Source organism: Sorex fumeus, unplaced genomic scaffold, assembly GCF_029834395.1.
Source record: "Sorex fumeus unplaced genomic scaffold, SorFum_2.1 ptg000013l, whole genome shotgun sequence".
Classification (NCBI taxonomy): Eukaryota; Metazoa; Chordata; class Mammalia; order Eulipotyphla; family Soricidae; genus Sorex; species Sorex fumeus.
The window spans coordinates 18618294-18629782 of NW_026606070.1; the positions used below are offsets into that span (position 1 = coordinate 18618294).

Here is an 11489-nt window from a genome sequence, read left to right on the forward strand (position 1 = left end):
CTATAGACAGAGAATTTATATGGTCAAGATTGTATTACAGTTATGACTGTATAATGTGTTCCTGAAAACAAATAATATTACAACAAAATGTGTTCATAATATAAATATTTTTATTTTCTTTTCCCTTAACTTTTAGATATGCCAATGCCAACGGCAGAAGATCTTCTCAATATATGTAAGTTCATAAACAAAGAGTTATTTCTAATGAAACACAATTCTTTGAAAGCAAAAACACTTGCTTTGAAAATAAATGAACAGCCTATAAAAGTGTAACAGGAATCAAGCTTTTTGGAAACCTCTGTAAAATTGACAATACTTGGCCTTAAAGTGACTGATGTCATATAGCATATTATCACATGCTATATCACAATGCATAGGGAATCCATGGAAGTAGACCCAAAAAAATCAAATGAAATTAAAGAATAGTTGGGATACATAAATATAATGTGTAAGTGATTGGGAGTAAAAATAAGAGGGGTAGGAAGGTGGAAGATATTGAAATATATATTCTTTGAATATTTCAATATCAAATCACGAGTCCTCACTATATTCCTTATCCTTGAAATGTACCTTATGATTTCTTTTGACATAAAATGACAAGATACCATGAACATTTGTCAGAGGTAATAAAAAAGCTAATGGTGCCGAGGTAGACACTGAAAGCTTAACAAATACAATAGTCAACAAGTAAATGAGAACTCAGATTGGACATTGATAAATGGACATAAATTAAATTAAAATTCTGTATCTGAACAGAAACAGAGAAGCGAGTACAGTCACCTGGAGGAGGTTATCCTAGCCAACCAAAAAGCATCTTTGTTTTTAGATTCAGTTAAAGGAAGCCGGATAGAAGCCAACTTCCTTTAGGAGTAGTCCAAACAGAAAGGAGGAGAGGAAAGAACCATTACACCTTTGAGTTCTGGATTATTTGTTTTATCCTCAGAAGCTTTCATGATAAAGGAAAAGAAAGAGGAATAGAAATGGGAGTTGTAAAGCAACATGAGTCAGTGTGAGAGCATTCTCATTTACAAGTAGCAACTCAAGTCGCCTCAACTGAGTAAATATCATGAAGATGACAGCAAACTGAGGTTTGGGTTTCATGAAGAAAACAATCGGAGTCAGAGTGAGACACAAACTTACAAATTTTGGAGGATTAACAAAGGTCTTACATAAATAGCAAGCTACCTTCATTGTGCTTCAAATGCCTTTTCAACTTCAAGGAAAACCATGTGAAAAGATCTTTAGACACAAAATTAACATCTCTGTGAAGGTGTTCAGGCTTCCATTAAGGCTGACATTCTGGACCAGGTAAAAGTTAATTTCAGGGACTAACTTCTGCATTACAGATATTTAACAGTATTCCTTGTCTCTACCCATTACGTGGCAGTCCCTTGTCCCCTAATTATGACAACCTAAATTATCTCCAGATACACACAAAATTGTCTCTGGTCTACATTGATTTTATCTGTGCACACACTGATGATAGCAATTTTCACTCTCTCTAAATGCTAAAGAATAGAGCCATTGCAGAAAAGGCATTTGCAGACAGATATAGTTATGTGAAGATGTCTCAAGGAGAATACTGTAAAAACTTCATTTCTATAAGCATTTCTTGGAGGAAGTTTCTTTAGAGGAGGGTACTCTGGGGGGTTGAATCCAAGATCCCCTACATGGACTCTACCTCTAAGACACAATCTCAATAACTCTAGAGCTTCTTAATATCATACTTTCTCTGTGGTAAAGTCAGAAATATGTTTTTTTAAGTGTAAGGCTTGCCCTGTGAGAATATTTAGTAATGGTATTTAATTTTAATATACTGTGAACTCTTAAGAAACAAGCTCATTGCTGAAGTTGGAATTAAAAGATATAGTCAAGAAAACCAGAGTGTAAGACAATTGTGAAGTCATATACTATCACAGATTTGCTTTCAAGACTTAAATTCTGTATTCTCTCTGAATCTGTAATAGATGATAATGCATAATTCCAAGTCAAAGAATAGTATAGTTCTGAAAAAGTATTACTGAAGAATAATACTTTCTTCAAGTATTGTTGCTTTTAACCAGGTATCGTATATTGTGACTTGAGTGTGAACTTATTTCACCACCTGGAGATAACAAGACCATGCTTACCAGTTAGGTAAAGTCGGGAGAAGAGAATGTCAATCTACTTTGAATTCTCAGAAATCTCATTTCATCTACGCGACAGATCTAACTTCTCCAAGACTGTGAAATTTTCTCCAGTTAATATTTGATGGTGACACATCTATGGGAATTCGTTTACTATAGCATTTCATGCTATGGTAGATATTATTTACTATATTATGTTATATAAGCAATCAATATTACTACATGCTCATGATCTCTATTTTGAATAGGTTGTGGGCAGCGCACAATTACTCCCTCTGGCAACAAAATAGTTGGTGGGACAAATGCTGAGGAAGGGGAATGGCCATGGCAAGCTAGCCTTCAACAGAACAGCGTTCACCGGTGTGGAGCAACTCTGATTAGTAATAGCTGGCTTGTGACTGCTGCTCATTGTTTTGTAAAGTAAGCTCTGATTTACATAAGGAATTTTTTTTCATTTTTTATAATTTTATTTATTGAATAACCATGAAAGCGGTTACAAAGCTTTCAGGTTTAAGTCTCCGTCATACAATGAAACACCCATATTTTCACCAATGCCCATTCTACACCACCAAAAACCCCAGTATACCCCCATCTCACACCCTCCCCCTACCTGTGGGGCAGATGATTTCCACATTACTCTCTTTCTACTTTGATCTTTTTTATCAGTTCAGAAATTGTATTTATTTTTGATTTTTTTTGTTGAATTTATTTATTGAATCACCGTGAGAAAAGTTACAAAGCTTTCAGTTTTAAATCTCAGTCATACATTGATCAAACACCCTTCCCTTCACCAGTACTTACTTTTCACCACCAAGAACCCGAATATACGCCCCCTCCCACCCCCCCTGATGCCTGTGAGGTAGATAAATGAACTTAACTCTCTACTTGATTACATTCATTATTTAGACAAGAGATGCACCATTATTGTTTAGAATTTCCCTTCAACAATCTGAACTGCTGGAAAGCATTGTGAAATAATTTGTTTTCTATTGCTGGTTATGAAAGCCATATGATTTTGGATATCTGATAATTTACTAATTAAGTCTGGAGGGATTTCTGCCAAGAGCTAGATAATTACAAGATTGGTTTCTGTGTGTCTGGTGTAATGGCCATGCCAGAGAGCCACTTGTGGGGGGTAACTCGTGGCCTCAGTAGGGCAGGAAGGATGAGCTGGTACCGCCCCCCTTCCCATGAGGCTGCAGTTCCCTATCACCACAGGCTCATACCTGGCTTTCCAATAAGCTCTGAGGTGGTGGCCACCGTGCTGCCAGAATCTCTACTTTGATTACATTCAATATTTTGGCACCAGACCCACCATTATTATTTGGAATTTTAACCCAACACTCAGGTCTGCTGAAAAGGCAACCATAGACAATTTGTTTTCTATTGCTGGTTATGAATAACAATATAATGTCGCACAGCTGCAGTAGCGGCCACACGATTTTGAAATTCCGAAATTTTAACAGTTAAGTCTGGAGGGATTTCTGCCAAAATCTGCTGGGTTCTGAAATTTGTTCCTGAGTCTCTGGGATCATGGTCGTTAAGCAGCTTGATCAGGAGCCAGAGAGGCCATTTGTGGGTGGCAACTCGGGGTCTTGTTGGGACTAGGAGGAAAGACCCAGCTACACCCTCATCCCGTGAGGCCCCGTGTGTCTCGTCACTGTGGTCCCAAACCTAATTGTCCAGTGGCCTCTGGAGGATGGTGGCCGCCAGGGGGACTTCAAAAAATACTCAAGTATACCTAACAGTCTATACATAACTTTCAGGACTAAGACTCTAACTGTTCAACACATTTTACAATGAATTATTAGCACAATGCTCAACAAATTGTACAGTGAAATATAAAATAACATACATTGAGATTAGATAAGGGTTGTTAACTTTGGTACCACTGACGTTTTGGACCTCATAGTGACTTGCTATAGAAGGTATCCTCTATATCATTGAATGTTTGTTAGCATTCCTGGTCTCCAGATGTCAGTAGCAGCCCTTAGTATTAACAACCAAAAATGTAAGGATAGCAAAATCATCCTGGTTAGAATTATTAAGAAAAAACAAAAAAAAACAAAGATTAAAAAAGAAAAAAGAAGAGATACATTAAGCTAGAGTCGTTTACTTCTATTTTGTAAGAAATTTTAAATCACAAATTAAAGATAGATTTTTGTATTTCTTATCAGTGATACATTTCATTTTATTTATTTCATCATAAATATTTGAATTCATTCTGCATCCTCCCTTAGAGGTATATAACCCTATTTGAAATGATCCTTTAATGAATTTTTATTTTTTTCACTAGAATTTTATGTTTTTCACCTAACACACTTGTCTCTTTTGCTTTATGGTTGTTTTCATTAATTTTGTTTTATAGTGCTTATTGGTTTTATTTACAAAAATTTCTCTGGACATGAATGTTTGAAAATGTTCAGCAGTGCTTTTTGTTTAAAATCAGTACTTTTGGTGCCTTGATTAATAGTAAAAGTCAGAAATATCTTCCTATTTATACCTTTCTTTTGGTCTTCTCCTTTTTCTATTCCTTTTCCTTCTCCTTCTTCATTTTTTCTCCTCTTCCTCTTCTTCCTTCTCCTCTTCCTCCTACTCCTTCTCCTTCCTCTTCTTCTTGCTAAGAATCAAATTATTAATTGTTTTAATGATTACAAAAGATAATTTTGTTGGCTCGAGAGTTAATATAGGGATTAAGACTCTTGTCTTAAACATGGCCAATCCCAGTGCTTCATCTGGTCCCTTGAACAATGCCAGAAGTTTTTTCTGAGCAAGAGACAGGAGTAAACCCTGTGCACTAGCAGGTGTGGCCCAAGATCTAAATTAATTAAAGATTTTCTTAATATCTATTATTTTATGGTCTCATCTCCTTGCTCATGTTAAAATTAATTATCTTATATTGTCATTTCATCTGTCTAAATTTGATGAGTTTTTTCTAGACAAAACAAATGTAGAATAAAATGTAGTTTTCAAAGGTTATCTTTTCTAGGTGGAGGGAAGGATGTTCCGAAGGGCCACACCCAATAGTGTTCAGAAGAGACATTTAGTCTAGTCTCTTTTGGTCTCTTTTCTCAGGGATTACTCTTAGTAGTGGCCAGGGAAATAGGGATCAAGACAGTATCAGCTGTTTGGAAGACAAACACCTGCTATCTGTACTATCTTTTTGGCCTCATTAAACTGTAACTAGTGAGTTATTAAAACATTACTCATGTTCTCCAGCAGAGCCATGGCTCCAGAGGCAAAAGGACTTAATCCAGAGCCCGGCAGCTTGCGGCAGAAAAGTGAATGGACTATGCGTTAAACTACATTACCATGCCTCCCTGGGAGGGAAAGGGTGTCGCTCCCTTCCGCCTACCCCCCACCCCCTCCCACCCCCGCAGCCCCCCCTCGGCAGCAAGGTGGCTACTGCCTCAGAGCTTATTGGAAAGCCAGGTATGAGTCAGCAGTGACCGGGCAACTGCAGTCTCATGGGAAGGGGGGTGGTAGCGGCTCATCCTTCAAGCCCTACCTAAGTCACAAATTACCCCCGACAAGTGGCTCTCAGCACGTCCATAACACCACACGCAGAGAAACCAATCTCGTAATTATCTGGCTCTTGGCAGAAATCTCTCCAGACTTACCTAGTAAAATATCAGAAATCCAAAATCATGCGGCCACGGCATATGATTCTCATAACCAGCTATAGAAAACAAATTATTTCACAATGCCTTTTCAACAGTTCTGATTGTTGGGGGAAATTCTAAGCAATAATGGTGCATCTTTTGTTGAAATAATGAATGTAATCAAAGTAGAGAGACACTTAAGTAGAAATCATCTGCCTCACAGGCATTGGAAGGGGTGGAAGGGGGGTATATTTGGTTTCTTGGTGGTGAAAAATAAATACTGGTGAAGGGAAAGGTGTTTGATCATTGGATGACCTAGACTTAATCTTGAAAGCTTTGTAACTTTTCCCACAGTGATTTAATAAATAAATATAACCCAAAAAATTTAAAAGTAAATAAATAAATAATTAAAAATAAAAGAACATACCTCATGTTATAACTATATTTTCATAAAGAGCTTCACATGTTTAAAGCATTATGAGAATTAAAAATACCTATACTTGTGTGGTTTCTATATCTTCTCCTGTTTATTGCAATATAATTGACATGAGTATATTTTAAAGCACAAAGAGGTTAATTTCTACATCTTTAATTTACAGAACATTTAATAATAAATCTATTTTCTTTAGTGCCAAAAATCCTAAGGAATGGAAAGCTAGTTTTGGACTTCTTTTAAATGATCCACAAGCACAACGAAGTATCGATAATATAATAGTTCATGAAAACTTCCGTTATCCTGCACATAATAATGACATTGCTGTCGTGCATCTATCTTCCCCAATGTTATATACAAGCGACATCCGAAGAGTGTGTCTTCCAGATGCTTCTTATGAATTCCCACCCAATTCAAATGCGGTGGTGACTGGATGGGGAACATTAAAAAGTGATGGTGAGTTTGCAACCTTTCTCCATTTTATGACTTGTGTTTTCAGCATTAAATAATAAAAACATCATTAACATAACAGAACTTGAGAAATACTTTTTCTGGATAATTCAAAAGAGGATAATGTACAACTGATTGAAGATTATCCTCAGTGTTCAATAATAATTACATTATAAAGTAAGTTGGCATAATTTTTCTAAACAATGAAAATTTTACAGAAATACACTATTTGAATAGCTAACTTATTTTCTCCATTTTATGCATTTATTCAATCAAAATTTATTTTCATTATCTACTTTGTTCTAAGCGGGCTGTAGCGATAGCACAGCGGGTAAGGCATTTGCCTTGCACACAGCCAACATGGCCGACCCAAGTTCAATTCCTTCCCCGCTCTCCGAGAGCCTGGCAAGCTGCTGAGAGTATCTTGCCCACGAGGCAAAGCCTGGCAAGCTACCTGTGACATATTTGATATGTAAAACACAGTAACAACAAAGTCTCACAATGGAGACATTACTGGGCCTGCTCGAGCAAATCTATGAACTACGGGAGAACAGTGACAGTGACTTTATTCTAAGTACTATTTTGAGTGACTTCATTTATAAATAAAATTGGCAAATGTTCCTGCCCTCTTATCTTTTTATATTAAGATAATAGTCATAAAGTATAATAAATAAGTAGATTAAAAAGCCTATTTTATATAGGTATATCACTGTATCACTGCCAGCCCGTTGAACGTCGGGATGGCCTCGAGTGGGCACCAGCAACGTCTCTATTCTCCCAGCCCTGAGATTTTAGCATCCTCTTCTTACTCGTCTTTCCCAACGATTGGAGGCTCTTTCGGGGTCAGGGGAATGAGACCTATTGTCTCTAAACCTATTTTTACTGTATTTGGCATATCGAATATGCCACAGGGTGCATACCAGGCTCTGCCCGTACAGGCAGGATAACTTTTCGGGCTCTCCAAGAGGCATAAATGGGTAGAAAGTTTCTAATAATGTGTCGCACAGCCGCTTTGCGGCTATATACCATTGGAAACCTGGGATCTATAGAATATTGAGGCTTTTTTATGAATTAAAATGAGAAGTCATCTATTATGTAAGAACAACTTAAATGCATGCCTCCCTTTAATCCAAATAATGTAAAAATTTGATGGCTATTTGTGTTTGCAAATGCTGCACTTGAAAGCAGTAAAAAGCAAGTATAAACTTAATTCTACAGTTCATAATTATAACAATTGTAGAAAATCTAAATATTATCTTTTTTCAGTTATTGATCTTTTTTCACTTGTGACCCTTTAATGCCTCAGAAATGCAACACAAGCAAGAATGGCCCAAATACTTCTGATGCAATAGACAGCTGATTTTGAATTATTTTTTGATTGTTGCCCATTCAGAAGCTTTTTACCATAGTCAAATTTTCACAACCCCACATTTAGTTATGTGACCTCTTATGCAGTCATAGCCACAGTTTAAGAAACTAGACCTGGGGCTGGAGCGATAGAACAGAGGGTAGGGCATTTGCCTTGCACATGGCTGACCCAGGTTTGATTCCCAGAATCCCATATGGTCCCCAAGCACTGCCAGGAGTAATTCTGAGTGCAGAGCCAGGAATAACCCCTGTGCATCGCCAAGTGTGGCCCAAAAAGCTTAAAAAAAAAAGGAAACTAGACTCTAGGGCAGGGCACAGGTGGCAGTGGGGATGGGATATGGGAACACTGGTGGAAGAATTGGTGTTGAAATATTATATTCCTAAAACTCAACTATCGATAACGTTGTGAATCACAGTTCTTTAATTTAAAAAAATTCAAAACAGAAACTAGACTCTAGAATTTAATTTTGGGTGTCTTTTAAGATGTAATAAATTATGAAATTGCAAAAACAATCCAAAGGAGAAAAATATCATCACAGATGAACATAGATACTTAAATATTTCTAAATAGGATTGCTTTAACCAATTACAGTGTATTAAAAGGTATTTTGCAAAGAAAAGATATAAATAAAAGCTTAATTAAAACATATACTTTATTTATTTGGAAAGTGTGTAAAGGGTTAGAAACTAATAATCCAGCCATAGAGATCAATACTGACCCTAGTAAAATTGTTTAATTCTACTTATTTAGGAAGCAGTCCTAATATACTCCAAAAAGGACTAGTGAAGATTATAGATAATAAGATCTGCAATAGTGAACAGGTGTATGGTGGTGTAATCGAACCTGAAATGTTGTGTGCTGGGTTCTTAGAAGGAAGAGTGGATGCCTGCCAGGTAATTCTGTGTGTTTCATTTTCAAGATTTACTTTCTTGTAGCTTTAACTTCCAATTAACTACTACACTATATCAAAAGAATGACTTATTTTAAATATTTAAACATCATTTATAATGAAAATAGCTAAATGAATTATATTTATATATGACAAGACTGATTAAGGAAATGAAAATGTTAAACCCCTGTTCTAAAAGGGGTAAGCAGGAGTAGGAAGTGAATTAATTTAGAGTAAACAATGAAGAAATTAAATTGACTATTGCTAACTTCAATTTGGTTTGTCTTTTCTACTGAGAGACAGTCAATAGGGGATTTGGCACCAAACCTAATGAATGTGGAATTCTCTTAGTCTGATTCCATCACCTTAAATTTTATTTTATTTATTTAACTGTACTTGCAGAACAACAGCAACTGTCATTTGTTGTTTGAGGTTCTTTACAAATAACAAATTTATTCAAGTATAGCAATTCTATGAGGTATGTTTCTACACTTAAATCTCTACTTATCTGAATATAATACTGATATAGAGAGTCAAGCAATTTTTCTAAATTCACACATGTATTTAGAGACAATACTGGCAGTGCTCAGGGAACCATATGGAATGCCAGGGATAAACCAAGTCAGCTGCATGCAAGGCAAGCACGTTACCCATGGTATTATCGCTCCAGTCCCCCTTCCTAGATTTGTAACTGATTCTGTACTTTACCTAGATATATATAGTAGCACTTTATTATCTCAAAAGAATTGTTCATAAAGAGCACCAGAGTTATTTGTTTGAAACATAATGGAGATAAAAGCTACAGTAAGCTTTCAGAGTACAGATCTGGAGCCTTATTTTCTGTAACATGCTATTAACTTGAAGGCATAATGCCTAGTTTAAAAAAATCTCTCAAAACATGATTGCCACTCAATGCCTCTTTTGCAAACCACGGCACCCAAAAGGAGAGAGAGAACAAAAGGGAATGCCCTGCCACAGAGGCAGGGTGGGATGCGGGGGATGGGGGGTGGGAGGGATACTGGGATCAGTGGTGGTGGAGAATGGGAACTGGTGGAGGGATGGGTATTCGATCATTGTATAACTGAAACCCAAGCACAACAATTTGTAAATCTACAACTGTACCTCATGGTGTTGTACACCAAGAGAAAGAGAAGAATCCAAGAATTAACCTTCTTTAAATTTATGTTATTTGTGGCAATAGCTGTTCAGGATCAGGATTCCTGCAAACAATGCTGGAACCCCTCACCCTCCACCAGAGCAACTGCTGGCCTCCACTATTGTCTCAGTGATGACTAACACACTTGATGAAACTGACAAGCAGATAGAGAGCAAAAAATATTGAATAAAAAACTGGTGCAATTAAAGGGATAAATATATGCAATAGTAATACTGAATAATGTCATTTGAGAGTTAAGGAAGTTTGAAATGACAGTAGTGACATGGAAAAGTTTAATAAATATGTGGTTGATCAAAATTAAGGAAACCAAGAACTATGTTCTAAGTTATTAGATGTGTAGGTGTTGAAATTATCTAACAAATTGGGAAAGATTGACACAAAATGAAAATCCAGATGCTAAGATAATCCATCATCTTTTTGAGAAAATGGTCAAAGCATGTATAGATAAAACAATAAGGAGTATAATTTTAAAAATTACACAATTATGAAAATTGATACGATTTTTTCACAAAAATGGAAGGATAATAGTGTAATACTGGGAGTTGGTGAATATAAATCCTTCTTTTTTCCCTCAGCACCTTCCTGAAAATAAAGGTGCATGAGAAGGTAATCAGAATTTTTCGACATAGTGGTAGTTACATAAACAGCTATTCTTCAGTATCACTTTTGGGTCAGAGGTGAGTTGAAATTGTTTATTGCATTGTTATATTTTTATACACAAAGACAAAAATTGATATCTTTGTTTAACTAAATGATTATTGAATACAAAATATTCCACATCATCGCCAATTTAATATTGAAGTATCTAAGTTTTTTTCTTCTGACAAAGAAAAGCAGTGATCCACCTTTAAATTATACTAATTGTATATGTCCTTTTTCTCTGCAGGGTGACTCTGGTGGACCACTAGTTAGTGAAGATCAAAAAGGCATTTGGTTCCTAGCTGGTATTATAAGCTGGGGAGATGAATGTGCTCTTCCAAACAAACCTGGTGTCTACATTCGAGTGACACACTTTCGAAACTGGATCAAGTCCAAAACTGGTGTCTAGTGCAGAAGGTCTTTGTAGATTAAAGCCCAAAGATTACAGCTTGTTTACAACTCCAAAATTATGTCGAACTTAGAATCATCCTTTTTATGCACATTTAACATTGCAAATTTGAAAAAATTTAGAATTATGGAAACATTTTTTCTCTATCTTGGGCAAGTGTTTAGGGGAAGTTATAGGCCAACCTATAGAATGTCCTCTTCTATCTCTTCTAGAAATGAGGTAATTATGAGTAAATGTGGATTACAGTTTACTAAGGATAGCTTTTTGACTGAATTCCTGAGTAAATCATAGAATAGGTGACAGCAATAAACGTTTTCTGAGCATAAATAGTTCCCTGCTGAATCACATAGATCTACAAGAATGTATTGGTAGGTTATAACCTAGCTAGTTGTACT

At 36.1% G+C, this 11489-nt stretch overlaps 1 protein-coding gene across 1 annotated transcript in view; it reads left to right on the top strand.

Moving 5' to 3' along the window:
• Positions 1-11094, top strand: part of LOC130020675 (transmembrane protease serine 11C-like) — a 57148-nt gene extending 46054 nt beyond the window's left edge. Inside the window, exons 6-10 of the mRNA XM_056111302.1 lie at positions 137-175; positions 2375-2546; positions 6358-6621; positions 8735-8873; positions 10933-11094. Of these exons, the coding sequence (XP_055967277.1) occupies positions 137-175; positions 2375-2546; positions 6358-6621; positions 8735-8873; positions 10933-11094 (776 nt within the window). The remainder of the gene's footprint in view (positions 1-136; positions 176-2374; positions 2547-6357; positions 6622-8734; positions 8874-10932) is intronic.
• Positions 11095-11489: the final 395 nt, after the last annotated feature.